Source organism: Nuphar pumila, chromosome 14, assembly GCF_984573655.1.
Source record: "Nuphar pumila chromosome 14, dmNupPumi1.hap1.1, whole genome shotgun sequence".
In the NCBI taxonomy this organism is placed as follows: domain Eukaryota; kingdom Viridiplantae; phylum Streptophyta; class Magnoliopsida; order Nymphaeales; family Nymphaeaceae; genus Nuphar; species Nuphar pumila.
Window position 1 is genome coordinate 17,496,228 of NC_143262.1, and position 19,476 is coordinate 17,515,703.

The 19,476-nt window shown below is 39.3% G+C and overlaps 2 protein-coding genes across 3 annotated transcripts; both read left to right on the plus strand.

The window, feature by feature from the left end:
* Window positions 1-2,393: 2,393 nt before the first annotated feature.
* On the plus strand, window positions 2,394-7,861 carry LOC149816522 (thermospermine synthase ACL5-like). Its single transcript, XM_089986916.1, has 10 exons — window positions 2,394-2,545; window positions 3,385-3,451; window positions 4,121-4,215; window positions 4,338-4,440; window positions 6,410-6,498; window positions 6,595-6,751; window positions 6,842-6,917; window positions 7,133-7,191; window positions 7,286-7,422; window positions 7,544-7,861. Exons 1-10 carry the CDS (start codon window positions 2,394-2,396, stop codon window positions 7,620-7,622), a joined length of 1,014 nt encoding a protein of 337 aa, XP_089843042.1. The 3' UTR covers window positions 7,623-7,861.
* A 6,365-nt stretch (window positions 7,862-14,226) lies between these two features.
* LOC149816523 (replication protein A 70 kDa DNA-binding subunit A-like) lies at window positions 14,227-19,084 on the plus strand. Of its 2 annotated transcripts, XR_016427647.1 has the most exons (3): window positions 14,239-14,540; window positions 15,291-17,121; window positions 17,611-19,084. XR_016427647.1 is itself a non-coding variant. In XM_089987389.1 (2 exons), exons 1-2 carry the CDS (start codon window positions 14,269-14,271, stop codon window positions 16,918-16,920), a joined length of 1,902 nt encoding a protein of 633 aa, XP_089843515.1. In that variant the 5' UTR covers window positions 14,227-14,268; the 3' UTR covers window positions 16,921-17,416. The 2 variants fall into 2 exon arrangements, 1 of the variants encoding a protein (XP_089843515.1); XM_089987389.1 differs by lacking the exon at window positions 17,611-19,084 and having other exon boundaries at window positions 14,227-14,540; window positions 15,291-17,416.
* Window positions 19,085-19,476: the final 392 nt, after the last annotated feature.

Sequence of the window (19,476 nt, forward strand, 5' to 3'; positions counted from 1 at the left end):
ACCAAGATTTATCAGATAGGTCAAAACATGATGTTTGCGGGGTTACCTTGAGCTGAACACTGCCATAGGCACTTAAGTGCTATCCAAACTTTGTTATTTGGTGGAATTTCATCAAATAAACATTGCTAGATCCATCCTTTGTGTTCATAGTCTCACAAGATTCTTCAAAATGGATGAACAAGATGGTTGCAAGAAAAAAAGAAAGAAAGAAAAAGAAAGCCAAGCAGACAATTGGATATCCTTAAAGTTTCCTCCCAACTACGCCCTTAATCATGCAATACCACTAAAGCATCCCAACAACCACACAATAAGCTAAAATCTAAAAAAAAAAAATCATATGCTTTATAAAAGAAATTATAAACATGGACTGGAGCTGAAGTGTCAATAAATCATCAATTACCGCTATCATGACCTTATAGAATAAGATATCAACAAGGTGTAATTTATCTTTAGCTATAATGATAAACGATTAGGCACCAACAAGCCACACTAAACAAGCAGGCACGTCTCTCCCCTGAATTGAGCCATCGTCGGCAAGCTGCAAAAGGCAATGGCCCATGGCAGCCTGCCGGCCTGAAGCAGACACAATCACACACGCTCGTCTTGGACCATTCAAGCTGATGGACCTAAGTGCCCTCATGCACAAACCCAACATCTCAACCCCGCCTTTTGCTCTTTTAAGCAATCATGACCATGCCCACCTCTTTGTTAGCAATAACAAGTCCACCCTAGCATGCCTCAAAAGGGTGCCCTTTGTGCACCAAAAAGCTTTGACTCAACCTATATAAAAAGCCCAACAGAGTAGGGCCACCCCTATATAATATTTGAAGATATTGATTTTGTGAAATGATGTGAATGTAGATATTGGGCCATTCACTTAACCCCCTTCACACAGATGCATGATGGTCCTTTTGGTGGACTCCCCACAATTCTCTAGTGGGATTTCTCACGCTCGCCTACAAGGGGGCCCCAATAGGGCTGGGAAACTAACCGAGCAGCTCGCAACTTGGCTTGGTTCGGCTCACACGAAGCTCGATCATGTTCGTAAAATGAGCTCGGCGAGACGAGCTGAGCTGAGTATGAACAATAGGTGTTCATCTCGGTCTGGCTCGTATAAAGACTATACATATATAGGAAATATGTCACAACAAAGTGCATTTGGAATGGTGGTCAGTATGTGTGGTTGTCGTGGAGAAGGTTTGAGGTTTAAAATCTGTTGTTGTCAGCGCCTTTCCAAGTAGAGCTTGGGTTTGGCTCGCCTAGACTCGAGGCCAAGCTGGGTCCAATTAATGGTGTAAAAGAGCCGAGCCTGAACAAGCTGTGTTTGGTTCGTTTGGCCAGCCCTATGCGCCACCAACCACAGTAACAAATTTTGTTCTCGGAAAAATGTCAGGAGGGGAAGAATCTCATGATGTTTGGAAATTTGAAGATTGTTTTTCTCGTGAGAATCTCGAGAAAATATAGATTTATTGTCATCAACAAAATAAATTAACATGTAGAATATATAAATAAAAATGTGAAGTTATACATAATATAAAAAGCCAGGCGAAAAGTGTTTTTAACATGTTAATTGCACGATATTTTCAAAGCAAATGACTTGAAAATATCACCTTTTTCTCATTATATCGTCTTTTATCGTGATATTTTTAAAAAAATTGGCCGATAATTATAACTATGGGCCCTAGAAGCCAAGGGGTTCGTTCCGTGCTCCTCAACGCCTCTGGCTTACATTCAGCCTCGGCCAGCGTAGTCAGCATCGTAATACAAGCATATCACGCAGGCATGTGGGTCCCGTCATGAATATTACCACCGTATCAACGGGTTCCACGCCAGCCAAAATGGGCCCCAGGTGCGGGATTTTTGTGGTCGTGGTGGGGCCCACTCTACTCACGCCTTCTCTCACGCACCCCTTTCTGCGTTGTCTTTTTAGGAGGAAACAGTTTCCTATGTTCCCGGCCTCATGCAAAACTAACCCCTCTCCTCACCGAGGGCAAATGCTATTGCACATTTTTAGTGTGCTGCCGCAACTGATCACCCTCCATTTTTGGGGATACAGATTGTAAGCTGTATGGCCCAACTGCAGTTGGTGGGTTCGTGGGTGATCAGGTGCAGTAGCACGACAAAACTGTGAAATCACATTGCATGCAACCTCTCTCCTCCCTCCTCACATGTGCCCACTGGAGCCTTCGCGTGCTACCCAAACGTTTGCCAACCTCTTTGTCTCTTTTTCTCTTTCAGCACGCACTGCCCTTATCATGCCTCTGACGCCAACCGCAATCAGGTCCGTCCAACCTTATAAATACCCTACACCCTCCCCTTCCCTTGCCATCCTCTCTCTCTCTCTCTGCGCTGCTACCTTACACCCTCATCTCCTTCCTTGTTAACATAACAACATGGGTGAGGCCTGCAATGCTAATGGATACTCCCATGCTGAAGATGTTCCAAAATGCAATGGAGATCTCCGTCCGGCAGAGGTTCGCCGGCAGTGTTGCTGGTACGAGGAGGAAATCGACGATGATTTGCGGTGGTCTTTCGCGTTAAACAGGTAAGTGTTTAATCAGTTGATTATATATATATATATATATATATATATATATATATATATATATATATATATATATATATATATAGTGATTAGACTATGGCACTTATATATGGAGCATAGAATTAAGCAATCTGGCCTCAGTAAGTTTCATGATATTGCAGTATGTCATTGTTAAAAAAAGAAGATATTGCACTAAGCTCTGCAGCTTTCGGGTTATTCCTTTGTATAGAAGAATAATATACAACATATCTTGGTCTTAAATTTCTGAAATTTATTGGATATTTCTTTACATGATTGGGGATTTATTTGGTTTACCAGAACTTTTTCATTAAACATAAATACCATATTTGTGTATTGTTTGAGCTTTGTTTAATTTTTGCTTTTTTTTGTTAATTTATTACCCGATGAAACTGCACCCAGCACGAAGACCTGGTGGTGCTGGCTCATCCTGCCATACCTGTCATGCCGGCAGGGTAAAACTCTGAAACTAGGACCCCTGCCCCCGGGCTTATGTTACGCATTGGCTTGCGCAAATCAAACCTTGACTGCTCATCTAGCAGCCAAGGCCCCATGCCACTACGCCACCCCCTTGGGGCGGCTTACTTTTGCCTGCTCGGCTGAATGTCTAGGAATGCTACGTACTAATTAAGCCCCATGGTCGGTCTCATGCATGTGAGATTGAAGCAGGTGGTGCTTAGGTGTGGCACACCATCAGGGTGAAGGTCAATGTCCCTGGCGTTGGATCTGGCCTGATCTGCGGTTTTCTTTTGTTTCAATTATTTCTGAACAAGGTAGAATTATACACTAATAAAGCATTTAATTTCTTTTGGTGGTTTAAGTATTCTTCATACAGGAGCTAGTGAGTATCAAGACATTACTCTTTTGGACACCAAGCATTTTGGCAAGGTTAGCTTTATCCCTGCTTGCATGCGTTTTTGCTAATACTATTCCAACTATCATAAATGATTATATATATATATATATATATAAATGCTTAGTGATATAAATGAGTCCCAATTAGTTTGGATCTAGTCATTACTGAATCTGACCTAATCGCACATTGCCTAGTTGGATGGGAAAAGGTGATACTGGATCCATATCCGATTGCCTAATAGATGTGTTTTATATGGAATCGGACAGGATTATGTCATCCACTGGATTTGGCCTCTGTTTGCATTCGGATTTGGATTCAGATGCAAAACAGAATACTGAATTTGAATCCAATTATTGACAAGATAAACCCTGCATGCTTTACTGGATCCAATTAATTGGATTAGGATTTAATAAGATATTGGATCCAAAAAACCGACTTGTATACAGGTTTTTCCAGTGATCCAAAAACCAACGGCAATGAAGGCATCTATTTTTCCGTACTCACAAAAGGATATATTTTTTCATTTAAAAAACATGATCCAAGAGTCGGTTCCTACTAATTCGAGCATGATGAAAACATCTATGAGGTTAGATTGTATCAAAAGAACTCGCATCTTTAGATTCAAACTAGATTGTAGGTACAATGGATTGTACCAAATATAAACCCCACTTTATTATTTGTTTCCTGTTTTTTTTTGACAGGCTTTAGTAATCGATGGGAAGTTGCAGAGCGCAGAGGTGGATGAGTTTATCTATCATGAGTGTTTGGTTCACCCTGCCCTGCTTTACCATTCCAAGCAAGTCTTCATGAACTTTAGATTATTTATTTTTCCTAATTTCCTTTTGTACATAATGATATTGTCAAAGGAAAAATGTTTATTAATTTCACCTCACCTTTTAAAAAATGATTTTACTGCAGTCCTAAGAGGGTGTTCATAATGGGAGGGGGTGAAGGGTCTACTGCAAGAGAAATACTGAAGCATCGAACCGTAGAGAGGGTGGTCATGTGTGACATTGATCAGGTACAATTCACTTCTTTAATTCCTATCTTGCATTTTGCATGTCAAACAAAGAACAGATCAAGTGATATGCCAAATCACACTTCCTCCGTGTTCTGACATAATCACCGTCTATCGTGATGATCAACAGCGACCTACCTTTATTGATGACGTTATGGTGGACCCCGCTGGTGGCACAAGGAACGGCGAAGATGGATGCCACGTACAGTGGTGATACCAAAACATTTTGTTTGTGCATGGATCACCACCGTCTGCGGCATTCATCTCCACCCTTCATCGTGCAAACGGTGGGGCCCATCACGACACGCTCGTGGCATTTATCAATAGCGATTACCGTCGATCACCACGACGGATGGTGATTATGCCAAAACACACGGAGTGGATAGTACTCTACAAAGTGCTCGGGACCCAGTACTCTACAAAGTGCTCGGGCCACAAAAAAGCACAAAGAATCGCTGTACATGTAGCGATTTTTTATGCAGTGGTTTTTTTTTGTGTGAAACATAGAAGATCGCTGCTTGAATCACTGTACGTGCAGCAATTTTCTATGTTTTGTATGGTTCAAGTACTTTGTAAAGTACTGGGGTCCGATCACTGGAACATGTCTCCAAAACATAGCTGAAGCTCAAAGATATACAACCTATAGCTATAAATATCTGTTATTATTATGTATAATCTGTTCATGATCTAAAAATTCTATTTATATCTAAAATTTATATTTATAAAGATATACAACCTATAGCTAAATATCTGTTATTATTATGTATCATCTGTTCATGATCTAAAATTTATATTTATAGACACTAATGGTCTTATTTAAATCGTTGCATCAGTTAAGAACTATCCCTTGTACCTTTTTTTTTTAAAGGCAAGCTGGGGTTTGGCAGACCCCTGCCAGTTATACAACTATACCATTGGGTTTTGAACCTGCAACGTCCCACCACAAGGAGACATGCACTAGCTACTCCTACCAAACAAGCGGAGCCCCGATGGTATCCCTTGTGACTTTTGATGGAATGTTGTGATCCAAGGAGCGCTTTAGTGACCCCTTAGGGTAAGTTTGACTGCGCAGGACGACGGTGTCTGCCAGCTGCGTAATGGTCAGGCAGAAAACCGGGTCCCTCACGTCCCTATGGGATGCTTTTTAGTGTCTAGGAGAGTTCGTTCCACCCTCTCCCTTGGAATAGAGGACGACACCATGAACTCCTTACAAAAAAACAAAAGTGTCTTTGTCCATCCTTGGAGAATGACACATGCAGACAGGACAGGACAGAGTTCAGGGCTGTCTGCGAATCAAACGCCCCCATTATGTATCACCAGCCAATCACATGACAATATTTTAAGTGGAGCCTGCATTCTGTTGCTGTGGGGCCTATGGAATTTTGTTATGTGATTGGTTTGGGTCACATAAGCCTTGTATGATGGAGGACCTCTTTGAAATGTTGTATTCACAGAAAATATCCACAATATAAGTATACTGAAAAAGGTGATAATGACATATAGTGAATATCAATAATATTATGTCTGCATGGACATGTATTCAACATCTCCCATATAAAATATGTCAAAGTTCACACACTCCCAATTGCATTTCCTTCACGAGGTTTACCTAGATAAACTTAGTCTAACTATGTTGATTTGGTATTACATGTATGGATAAGTTTGATCTGACAATGCAAAAATGAATCAAGTTATGGATCCTTATAGGGCCAGTTCATAAAATATAAGCCAACAAGAAAGAAGGGCTCAGAAAGAGGGCCATTAATTGGACTGGGTATTCTCCCATAAAGGTTTAAATGATGTTCTACCCTAGTATTTCTTATTACTATGTCTCGTCTATCCATGATCCACACTTCTATACAATCTGGTATCAGCAATTTCTTAGCCACGGAAAAACCTCACTAGATTACAAACTTTCCTTTTAAAGTTCTCAAGAAAATAGTGAGGCTGATGTTCTCCATCCTGTTCACAGGAAGTTGTTGATTTTTGCCGAAGATATCTGCATGCAAATAGAGAGGCTTTCCGTAGTGAAAAGCTTCGGTTGGTGATCAACGATGCAAGGTTTGCCACCTGTCGAATGAGTTGTGCATGAGCTTCCTTTCATTCACTCATGGAAAATTCATTCCTTTTTTTCTTATTTGGTATGTGATTTTGCAGGTTGGAATTAGAAGAAACCAAAGAAAAGTTTGATGTGATAGTGGGTGACCTAGCTGACCCTATGGAAGGAGGGCCATGCTATCAACTCTACACAAAATCCTTTTATGAGAATATCGTCAAGCCCAAGCTTAGTGACAATGGCATTTTTGTAACACAGGTGCATGCAGCATCTCTCTCTCTCTCTCTCTCTCTCTCTGGGCATCTCACACTTGTACAATTGCAACTTTGTGTATTCATGAATTAATAGGCTGGACCAGCTGGCGTCCTCACCCACAAAGAGGTGTTCTCATCCATCTACAACACCATCAAACATGTATTCAAGTGTGAGTATGTCAGCTAAAGTTTATGATACTTCTCTGACTTAGGTTCACCTCACACATTCCTAATGATTATAGTGATTAAGCTGAGAGAGAGAGAGAGAGAGAGAGAGAGAGAGTCTAAATAGTTATTCACATTAATTTACGGATGAATTGTTGATAAGTTGATGAAATGGAGAACTGCATATCAAATTCTAAGGATACCAAACATTTTCTTGTAGATGTCCAGGCACATACAGCACACGTGCCATCATACGCAGACACGTGGGGATGGGTTATGGTAAGGTGTTCATATCATGACAAAGCTAGTTGATATACGCGTATTTGATGTGTATCTGACTATATATGCCTGTATGTGCGATGTACTCTTACAGGCATCGGACGAGCCATTTACACTGGATGCCAAACTGATAGACAGTAGAATACAAGAGAGAATCGTTGGCGACCTACTTTACTTGGATGGGGATTCTTACCTTTCCTCCACAGTCATGAATAAATGCGTCTATAATTCGTAAGTAGAGATTCCCTAAAAAATCAATAGCCAAATATTTGCTCTCTCTCTCTCTCTCTCTTCATGTGTAATATATCTTATCTGCCTCTTGTTGGATAACTCGATTCACATGTTTGCTTAGATTGTTAAAAGAGACGCACGTCTACACGGAAGACAATGCACGCTTTATCCACGGTCATGGAAGGGCTTGCTGCCGCTAGAGACCCTGATGAGGCCTCCCCAAGTATATGATATTTGATATCACAAAGTTCAGTTCACCACAGGAAACTGAATTGTCACAAATTGAATCATATGCTCACATAAAAAAAGGATCTTTTGGTAGAACAGATGCAGAAGTAATGAGGATGATTCAAGAATCAAAGTAGCTTTGCTTTGTAAAAAGTTGTTAATGAACTTTTATAAAAATCATGGTTTCATGTGATTCAGTCAATTGTCTCTATTGTCGATGCTTTAATTGATTTTTTTTTTGAATTTATAATCGGAAGAAACCACACCTGACATGAAACCTTGTCGCCCTGGCTCAGCCTACTATACCTTTGTCCCGGCAGCGTAAAACTCTGAGGCTAGGACCACTGTCCCTAGGGCCTATGTTAGGCTTTGGCCTGTCCATAGGGGCGACACCCATGTGAATGGAACCTTGACTGCCCGTCTAGCAACCAAGCCCCCATCCCCTATGGTGGTTGTGCGAACCCCCCTTGAGGTGTTTTTTCATCTTCAACTAGGGTTGCATTTGGTTCGGATCTAGGCTGACCTGATATTGGATCCAACTTTCAGTGAATGGTTTCAGTTTCAAAACCAGATCCGATTTGAAAACATGGTAGAATTTTGGCGAAATCAATATGAACTGAACCTCTCTGACATTGGATTCACTGAAAAAGGACCAGTATGTTAATTTGTCCTGTGAAATACATAAACGGGTCAGGTCAGTCTTTGTTCTAACCTGGTCCATGATCTATTTATTTAATCGATTCAGACCTGGATCGTACTGAACCCAATACTATTTGTATTGGATCCAACTCGTTTATAAAATGGAACTTGCTTTTGTGGACAGTCATTGCCCAAATTTCCTTCAATCAAGTTAGAATCGGATAAAAATCCAACCCACTTGCACCCCTTAGCTTCATCTATATTTCATGTCCCGGTATTCTTATACCAATATATTTGTCCCTTAGGGCTCATTAGTTTCACGTAGTTTCTTGAGAAATTGCTGAGCTGATAATCCCTTTTCCTCCTTTTTCCACCATGGATGAAACAAATTAACATTCAAGCATCATAATGAAAAAGTGTCATACTGGCACAAATGGGCCCCGGTTTTTTTCACCATCTTGCTTTTTTATGTGAAAATGCTTTCATATCTCCTTCCATATGAAAGAACATTCATAGGAAAGCCGTGCCCTTTCCCATGAACGAACGTTCCCTTCTGTGTGAATGAAAACAAGCCCTTAATATATAGCAGTGAAGTTAGATGACCTATTAGCTGGGGAAATAAAAGGTCAACTGGAAATGGAGTCAAGAACAAAGGGTGGGACCTGCAGGTTACACATTTTCAAATTTCTAAGTGGTAAAAAGTATTCCTATAAAAAAGTTTGTGTAAAAAAAAAGGAATTGGACGGATTGACAAAGCCATCTACGATTGGATCAAGATAGACCCAAATATGAATCTGAATTTTAAACAATAGGTCCAGATATGAGTCTGGATCCAAACCAGATTAAATGTGGTAGAGCAGAACCCAAATCCATTTTTTCATGTACTGTAGTAGCTCTGGATCTGGTAAATAAGGAATTAACATGTAAAATGTGTAAATGGATGGGGTTTAATTTGTATCTAAAATGCAAATCTGACATAAGTTATTAATCTGAATTCAAATCCAAATACAGAAATGGACAATTATCTTATTCAATTTTTTGCACAACAATATAACCAATCACAAACTAGAAAATATGACAAACTTGACCAATTTACTGTTTTTTTACAGTTTTGCTCTTTTATTTGGTTAAAATCATGGTGCCTGATTTTTTCAGACGACAATTTATGTAGTGACTGATTTTTTTGTGCGACAACTTAAACAAGTGGTTTGACCAAGGCGATCAAGAAAAAAATCAATTAGCCAGATTTACCAATATGCCTTTATCCTTGATTTGGTTACTCTTAAAAACACCGTATGTTTGTCACTTTGTTTATTACTTTTGCAAGTGAGTGTCGAGCTTTTTTGCTGGATAAAAGGGTGATTTTTTTGTATACAAATCACAAGTATTTGATCAATGAACATGAAGGGGTGTAGGGGTACGTAGCTTGACTATTTAAAATAATATATATATATATACAAAAACCCTAAACAATAAATCCAGTGTCAAATATTAAGTAAAATATAAGGTTACATAAATAAAACATCTACAACAACATAAAAACATATATAAAACATCTACAACAACCAAACAAAAATACTATAAAGCTATTAATTGTTCATATCTAGATAAAAGAAAAAAATTTAAAAATAATATTTTATTTGCACACTAAAATAAAATCTCAAATCGTTTAAAGTTGACAACATGCGAAAGTTTATGAATACCTTAAATTTTTTATGAATTCGGAATCAAAAATAGCCTTTCACAACAACCAATATAAAACTCTTGATAAAATCTGCACTCTAATGTCCTATATATGCACGTAAATTTGCATGCTAAAGTAGAATTTCACATTGCTATAAGTAGACAAGATGAAAAAGTTCATAAATTTTTTTGCAACCACTAACGTGAAACTCTTGATGAAATTTGCAAGTATTGAATTTTCACAAGCAAAATCACAATATTCATACTATTTATGTGAAATTCATGATTTCTGCAAAAATAGCATACAAATTTCATTTTTAGTGAGACAAAAGAGCATTGTAATGTAACACGTGAAAATCAAGAGACATTCACACATGCTAAAGATAAAAAAGTCCTAAAAAATTGGTAACCTGCGAAATTAATTGGACATAGGAAAGATTTCAAATTTTGTAAGGCATTTAGGAAAATGCATGCAAATTTATCATACAATACGATTATTTTCTGAAAACATATGTATGCAGATTGAAATATGATCCATAATACAAAAAATTCATTAATATTCCTGCACCAATATTGCCAACCATGTTAAGTTGATCCAAGTTATCCAAGGCAATGCCACGAAAGAAAGTAGATGAAATCCTTTGTAGTGTCAACAACTTGACCAGAGGAGAAATGTCAAGAGAGAGAGAGAGAGAACCATATGACTTGTGACTAACCCTCTTCTTCTATAAACAACCAAAAGATTCTCAAAATCGACAATGCAGCCTACTAGCACCCGACCCTTCTCCCTTCTTTGGTGTAGAGAAACACATAACAGAAGAAGAAACACATATTTTTTGGAGGAATAACCAAGGTTGCAGAGAGAACTGCGGTTGAATTTAAGGAAAAATAAGGCGGGATGCAGAGGGAATTGTTAGGGAATGACCAAACAGACTATCAATAAGAAATATACGAGAAGAAGAGAAGAAAATCAATTACATAAGGAAAAAGTCTTTTACGTGGTTCGGCAAGTTGCCTATGAATACAGTGCACTGAGATCCTCTATTTAGAGAGGGTGGTGTATGTTCTCCCCCGATGATTCACTGAATCCCACGCCTGTGTTCGGGGGTCTGAATGAGCACCACGTATACAAGCACATGGGGCTCATATTCCCGTGTATGTTAACATCACTTAGCATTGAAGTCTGGTGTGGTTGCAAAGACTTAAGTACCCTTTCTTGCTATTCTTCTCATAAAATGATGGTTTGAGAAAATGACAAAAATGTCTTTCATTCAAAAAAGAAAAAAACAAACGGTTCAAAAAAAGGACAAACATGTCCTCCATCCAGAAAGTCGGGGATGATGTTGACTCTTCAAAGTATACACAACGAAATGAACCTTAGCCATCAAAATTGTTTGTTTGAACTTTTCATCGTCATTTTTTTCTTCTTCCTTCTCCGTAAAACACTGTAAAACCCTCTCTTTCTCTAGAGAAGAAATCAAGGGAGGCAAAGAGTTCCCCCTGAAGAAGGCCATGAACATCAACCCTCTCACTCTCTCTCCCTTCTCTCTACTTCTGTGCACATCCAGCAGACGATCTTACATTGCTCCATCAAACACCGACTAACCTGCACACTGATTGTAGCATCGTTCAACTTGATGAGTTGTGGAGCCTGATTCATAGTTTTTGCCCTTACAGGAGGGGGTTTGGGGGCTCCTCTCAACGTGGGTAGCATATTCAACTTGATGAGTTGTGGAGCCTGATTTAGAGTTTTTGCCCTTACAGGAGGGGGGGGGGTCCGGGGGCTCCCCCTCCGGCGCGGATCCCGCTGCGCGGTCAGGGGACAGCGGCAACGCCCTTCAGACCAAATTTTTTTGGGGCCTTGTATAATTTTTTTTTTCTTTCCCTCTTTTAACTATCAAAAAAGAGCAATAAAGCGTTTTGTTTAATCGTGAGGCTCATGTTTCCTTCAGTTGTTTCTTGCTTGAGGTTTTCGTAACACCCCTTCCCACGATTTTTCTATTTTTCTTTTTCTGTTTCTTTCCCACGATTTTTTCAATGACTCTCCTACAATGATTTTTAGTGTTGTCGGGTCTCCAACGAGCTCCACAGCGATTTATAATATTGTCTAGTCTTCTAACAACGATTTGTAGTATTGTCGAGCCTTCCTACAATGATTTGTAGTATTTTCGGGTCTCCAACGAGCTCAACAACGATTTATAGTGTTATCCGGCCTACCAACAACAATTTGTAGTATTGTCGGGCCTTCCTACAACATTTTTTAGTGTTTTCGTGTCTCCAACAAGCCTCATAGCGATTTATAGTGTTATCCGGTCTTCCAACAGCGATTTGTAGTGTATTCCGCAAATCACTATAGCGATTTGTAGTGTTTTTGGGTCTCCATCGAGCCTCACATCGATTTATAGTGTTGTTGAATCTTACTATAGAGATTTGTAGTATCTTTCGCAAATCACTATAGCGATTTGTAGTGTTATTTAGTAAGCAAATCGCTACCCGAATTAGGACCAACTTGTCAGGGCCATATTTCCCTAACCAAAGGTCATATTTCAAATCGCTGAATATGCACAGAAGTAGAAAGAGAAGGGAGAGAGAGTGAGAGGGTTGATGTTCATGGTCTTCTCCAGGGGGAACTCTTTGCCTCCCTTGATTTCTTCTCTAAAGAGAGAGAGAGAGAGTTTTACAGTATTTTACGGAGAAGGAAGAAGAAGAAGATGACAATGAAAAGTTTAAACAGACATTTTTGATGGCTCATGTTTGTTTCGCCAGATGACCATCGGATCACCGACTCACCATCGTTTCGTCGGATCACCATCGACGAAACGATTAAGGTTCATTTCGATGCTACCCACACTGGGAGGAGCCCCCAAACCTCTCTCCTGTAAGAGTAAAAACTCTGAATCAGACTTCACAACTCATTAAGTTGAATGATGTTATCCATGCTGGGAGGAGCCCCCAAACCCTCCTCCTGTAAGGGAAAAAACTCTAAATCAAGCTCCACAACTCATCAAGTTGAATGATGCTACCCACGTTGGGAGGAACCCTCAGACCCCTCTTCTGTAAGGGTAAAAACTCTGAATCAGGCTCCACAACTGTTCAAGTTGAATGATGCTACCCACGTTGGGAGGAGCCCCCAGACCCCTCTTCTGTAAAGGTAAAAACTCTGAATCAGGCTCCACAACTCTTCAAGTTGAATGATGCTACCCACGCTGAGAGGAGCCCCCAGACCCCTCTCCTATAAGGGCAAAAACTCTGAATCAGGATCCACAACTCATTTAGTTGAATGATGCTACCCACACTGGGAGGAGCCCCCAAACCCTCCTCCTGTAAGGGTAAAAACTCTGAATTAGGCTCCACAATAGTCAATGTGCAGGTCAGTCGGTGCTTGATGGAGCAATGTAGGATCTTCTGTTGGATGTGCACAGAAGCAGAAAGAGAAGGGAGAGAGAGGGGGTTGATGTTCATGGCCTCCTCCAGGAGAGATTTTTTTCTCGGATAATCCTGCAGTGCAGAGACTCTGTCTTAAATAATCATCTTCGGGGCACTTAAGTCTTTACAATCACTCATTTTCTACAATCGTTATTTTTTTTGACACCAATGGAGGAGAGAATAATTAAGTCTTTGCAATCGCATCAAACTCCAATGCTAATTAATGCTGACAAACATGGGGATACAAGATGCACAAGCTTAAATACGTGGTGCTTTTTGGGACCCCCGAGCATAAGATGCCCTGTTCGGAGGGGGGAACATATAACCTGCATCGCTCTATTTAGATTGAGAAAAAATTACAAAAGGCAGATTGTCCTCTTTAAATGAAAAGAGTTACAAAACTACCTTCTAACATGAATGAGGTTGGAGAGCGATCAGTTCTTGGTTTTTTTTACTACATTTTGAATCCTAAACCTTAATGGCTTAACACCGTTCAAAAAAATTTTTTTAAGCAAAAAAACTGAGAGCTATGTGTCACGATCCTGGCTTCAGGGTTCAACGGTCAAGATCGCCATATGAGAGTGGTGCTCATTTGTCAAATAACCTGATCCGGTTCTAAAATTTTATGGGTACGCTCTATGCAAATACGGGCTTAAGTTGACAAAGTAGTTGAAAATAAGAAAGCACGTGTTACGTGATCAATCTGGACAGTTGTATGGCCCAGATAGACGCACAACATCCAACTGGAGAAAGAAACACTGACCGCCTCCATGGTCGAAGAGCCTCGTCTCTACTATATATATATATATATATATATATAGAGAGAGAGAGAGAGAGAGAGAGAGAGAGAGTACAGGAAGAAGGGTAGTGATGGCGGAAAGGCTGACGCCCAACGCCATACGGGCCGTGATGGCCGGAGACGTCGACCTGAAGCCGGTGGTTCAGGCGCTGGACGTCGTGAGGATGGTGGTCACGGGCACCGCCAAGCAGGAGCGCTACAGGGTCACCCTCTCCGACGGCGCCCAATCCCACCACGCCGTCCTCGCCTCCCAACTCAACGACCTCGCCAAGGGCGGCACCGTCCACAGGGGCTCCGTCCTTCAGTTGATCGACTACACCTGCAGCCACGTCCAGGGTCGCAGGTCTCTCTCTCTCTCTCATGATGTTGGGTGATAGATGGGGAATTGATCTGATTCTGCTTTAAAGTTGTTTTCTTTAGTGCCGTCGTTTTCTCCCCATCGGATTTGGAGGGGAATTGATTGATTTTTTTCTTGTTTCCATAATTGCTGCTATATTGCATATAGGTATTTGTTTGATGAACTTGCTGATCTTTTTTTTTCTCCTTCCCCTTATTTGGTGCAATTTTTGGTTTTTCAGCCAAATTGAAATGGAATCTCATCATAGTTCAATTTCCGAAGATACTGAATTGCAGAATTACAAAGTCCATGATTTTGAATCGGTTATTATTTGGTGCGAGTTTAAAATCTGGAATTGGACATAGGCGAGTTTCAGTTATTGAATGTATCCAAACATAGGATTTCTGAGTTGTCGTGGACACCAATCAGAATTCTGTGTTCTGGGGAATCCAAAACAACCATTTGAGGATTATGATTTTTGTTATCATGTTTCCTATATTTTCTTAGCGGCTGTCTTTGTGGGCGATCTCATTGAGGCGTTTGATTCATTGAGTTGGGAGCCTCTTCTGTGGAAGAAAATATCCCCTTTCATGTTCTCCTCCACTGTTTTGGACCCATGGTCCTAATACCAAAAAACTGCCTTTCTTCATCTCGCATAGAAACAAAAAAAAAATCAATTTCGTTGACGTCCACTTTCAGTTGGACAAACCAAGAACATGATTTATTTTTTTTTACTTTTTTGGGTTTTGCTTACAGGTTAATTCTTGTCTTGAACATGGAAGTCGTTTCTGCCGATTGTGAGATCATAGGCGATCCAAAGCCATTTACAGACTCTAACAGCGGTGTCAGTTGTGAAGTTAAGACAGGAAATCACAATATGCAGTCCCAAAAAGTGGGATCTGTACCCCCTTTGCAAAATTGTGGCAGTGCAAATAAACTAGAAAACCCACCAAATAATCTCTGCTCAAAACCAGGTGTTCAACCTTCTTATAGACCTCCACCGGTTTACAGTAGTCGAGGGCCTATCATGACGAATAAAGCTCCTGCTAGGATAATCCCTGTGTCCGCACTGAATCCTTACCAGGGGAGGTGGGCAATCAAGGTTAGAGTAACTGCAAAAGGTGATCTCCGCCGCTACAACAATGCCAAAGGGGATGGAAAGGTGTTCTCCTTTGATCTTCTTGATTCTGATGGTGGAGAAATACGTGCAACTTGTTTCAATTCGATAGTGGATCGTTTTTATGATAGGGTAGAGGTTGGGAGAGTGTACGTGGTATCAAAGGGAAGCATCAAGCCAGCACAGAAAAATTTTAACCATCTTAACAATGACTGGGAGATTTTCTTGGATTCAACCTCCACGGTGGATCATTGTCCAGATGAGGATGAGTCCATACCCCAACAGCACTTCTCATTTAGGCCCATCAATGAAATTGAAGTCATGGAGAACACTTCGATGGTGGATGTTATTGGAATTGTGGTAGCTGTTGGTCCATGCGTCACTATATTGAGAAAGAATGGTGTGGAGACTCAGCGCCGAATTCTCACTCTGAAGGATACGTCAGGCCGGACTGTCGAATTAACTCTTTGGGGGAATTTTTGCAATAAAGAAGGTCGAGAAATTCAGGATATGTATGACTCAGGTTTCTATCCAGTTTTGGCTGTTAAGGCTGGCAGGGTGAATGACTTTAATGGAAAGTCAGTTGGCACTATTTCCAGTAGCCAACTGTTTATAAATCCCGACATCATAGAGGCCCAAATTTTAAAGAATTGGTTTGAAACAGTGGGCAAGAATAGTGCATCACAGTCTATCTCTAGAGATATTATGCCTCTGCATCAAAATGAAATTCGAAAAAATGTGTCACAAATTAAAGATGAATGCCTTGGGAGAATGGGTAAGCCAGATTGGATAACAATTAAAGCGACCCTTTCTTATATAAAGGTGGACACGTTCTGTTACACAGCTTGTCCTTTAATGGTCGGAGATAGGCAATGCAATCGGAAGGTTACAAAGTCCAATCTTGACGGATGGCACTGTGAAAGGTGCGATCAAGATTTCTCAGAATGCGATTACAGATATATTCTTCAGGCTCAAGTTCAAGACCACACTGGCGTGACGTGGGTTACTGCCTTCCAGGAGTCAGGTGAGGAGATAGTGGGATGTTCTGCGAGGGAATTGTATTTCTTGAAATATGAAGAGCGAGATGATACTAGGTTTCAAGAGATTATAAAGGATGCTCTTTTCCGACAATATCTGTTCAAGCTTAAAATTAAAGAAGAGAATTATGGTGATGAGCAGCAGACAAAAGTCACTATTGTAAAGGCAGAAAAATTAAATTTCTCTGGTGAGAGTAAGCATCTACTGGGTTTAATTGAGAAGAACATCTAATTGTTTCATAATGCTGCTTCGTGGGTATGGGTGTGCTATGATAAATGCAAATAGACTGAATATGAGGTCCTATTGCTTGATGTGTATACTTGAAAATCAAATTTAGCATGATGAACAATGTGTGGATTATCACAAATGGAAACTGGGAGGCTGAGCATCCTGTGGTCTTCAGTGAAACCTTGTTCTGAAGCTGTTCTGCAGGTAAGGTAGAGCATTATATAAAGCCACTGATACAGGTATCAATGACAGGTTGACCTTTGAGAACTAATTTATTCTTGAAGAGTCACTCCAAAAGATTGCCCATGATTAAGCGCAGAGTAATTTCTTTGAGGCACGGAGGCATGCATGATTCAATAATAACAAGCTTTGGTTGTAGATCAAGCTATTGATACTTCGCAAAGATGCATTTGTTTCTCCCTCTCCAAGAATCTATTCATTTCATGTATTCATTTTTCCATGTATTTTTTTTAATGTAATAAAATATGAATTTGTTCCTTATGTGATTTACAGGAATTATTGTTCACTCGAAGTTTGGTGGTTCTATTTCTGCAATAATTTTAGAATCGACAATACATGATCAAGTTGTGCATTGGATATGATTTATTTTTTATTTTTTGGAATATTACATCTGTGCATTGGATATAATTTCTTTTTTATTTTTTGGATTGTTACATGCTTATCCATGTGCAGTTTGAATCCAAGTTCTGCCTTCTTTGTCTCTGAAGTTCGGTTGGCTTGAAGGATAACTCCTGCAGCGTTGTACTTTTCTGCACTCATCTTTCTATTGCTACCCTTACAAAATTGTTGATGCACGAACCAAGGTGCAAGGTTGGTTGAAATCCTCTCTAATAAAAATTATTTTTTAGTTCTTTGTTTTGTCTATTGTTAATGGAGTTTGATGAATGCATATACAAAGATAATGGACTTTTTTTTTTAGCTTTTTAGTTAGCAGACATAACTGAGCCTTGTTATTGAGTTTAACATGGTTCATTTATGATTTTTTTCCTAACGATTTAGATGCCAAAGCATTTTTGTAATAGTTACATTCTAGTACAATCTTAGATAATTTATTTGTATCCTTCTATAAATTATATTTTAGCACTTAAATGCATTAGTTCAAAGTATGTTATATGGTAAATCTATTTGTTCCGTCAGATTTACTCAGAGAAGCATGAATAATGAGATTTTGCTCATTGTTTCTGAACTTATGGCAAAGATATGCACCAAAGACTGCATGCATGTGTGCACATGTGCATGCACCCGAGGGTTGGGAAGGTATTTTAAACTTATGAGTGTTCAACTGGCTTAATTTATGAAAACACACTTAAGGTGGTGATACTTTTAAAGTATATGTTACTTTTAGAAGTAGATTAGGTCATTTTCTGGAGGAAAAATAAAAGATTAAGAAATGTCTTCAAAAAATAACAAACACAAGTTTAGTAACTTTAGTTTATAAAAATAAAAGTGACTTTACAACTAAAAAATAACAGCGAATTTTCAAAAGTACAACCACTTTCGGGTATAATTTGATAATTTCATGTCAGTTGAACATCTAAGATTGGTACACATGGTTTGAACTTGGATGGTGTTGGTAAGTACAAATTGGTACTTTAACAATTTTATTTGATAAAAGTAAAAGTGAGTTTTTGACCTAAAATGTAACAAAAAAATTCTGAAATTGCCATCAGTCACACAAGGGGTGTTTTGGCAATTTAATCCAACTGGATGCTCCTATGTCCTAACTAGAGGGGTTTAATCTTAGATTTTATATATATATATATATATATATATATATATATATATATATATATATATATATATATATATATATATATATGGCTAATATTTGGTGTTATTGAAGGCACAAAACTATTGAACTGAAAATCACAGGTTCAAGCTTTATCAACTCAATCTGACTACATGGATGTGTTTTACCATGGATTGATGTGTTTTAGCATGGATTGTTTGCTAAGGATCAAACCTTGGATTGTGAGATTTCGATCTAAAAATTTGAATTTTATAAGTCATAAAATTTTAATGTATTGTGGGTCATTGATTTTTGAAGTCCTTTAAAACTACACAATCACATGATTCAAAACTCATTTTCTACTAAACAAACCTTGTAGATCACATCTATAAGGTCCAATCTACAAAAAAAGTAAAAGCCTAAAAAATATGAAAAGCAGGTGATTGTACTCTAATAGTTCCGTGACTTCTATAGCACCATATATATATATATATATACCAGGGGGTTTGAGCTGTGGGTGTGCCCATGTGTGCGTGTGTGTGGCTTTGTACTAGTTGTGACAGTCTTGGGCTATTAATCCACGGACCACGGGCGTTGGTACTACCCATCCATAAGCACCATTGAAATGTATAAAAGGAAAGCATAGTGGTCTCGGACACGGAATATTTCTTTTTCCTGAACCAGGCCTAGCACCATGTTCAAAATTTTGTTTGGAAACAAATCAAGGAAAATTAGAGCTTTGCCAGCAGCAAGAGAAACCATATCTTAACACCCAAGTTATGATGACATATTGAATCAAGTATGTGTAT

Excerpts from the sequence above, each read along its gene's own strand:
- LOC149816523 (XM_089987389.1), top strand. The coding sequence starts at position 14,269 with ATGGCGGAAAGGCTGACGCCCAACGCCATACGGGCCGTGATGGCCGGA. Across the intron at positions 14,541-15,290 it reads AGCCACGTCCAGGGTCGCAG|GTTAATTCTTGTCTTGAACA; the intron begins GTCTCTCTCTCT and ends TTTTGCTTACAG.
- LOC149816522 (XM_089986916.1), top strand. The coding sequence starts at position 2,394 with ATGGGTGAGGCCTGCAATGCTAATGGATACTCCCATGCTGAAGATGTT. Across the intron at positions 6,499-6,594 it reads TTGGTGATCAACGATGCAAG|GTTGGAATTAGAAGAAACCA; the intron begins GTTTGCCACCTG and ends GTGATTTTGCAG. Across the intron at positions 7,192-7,285 it reads ACACGTGGGGATGGGTTATG|GCATCGGACGAGCCATTTAC; the intron begins GTAAGGTGTTCA and ends GTACTCTTACAG.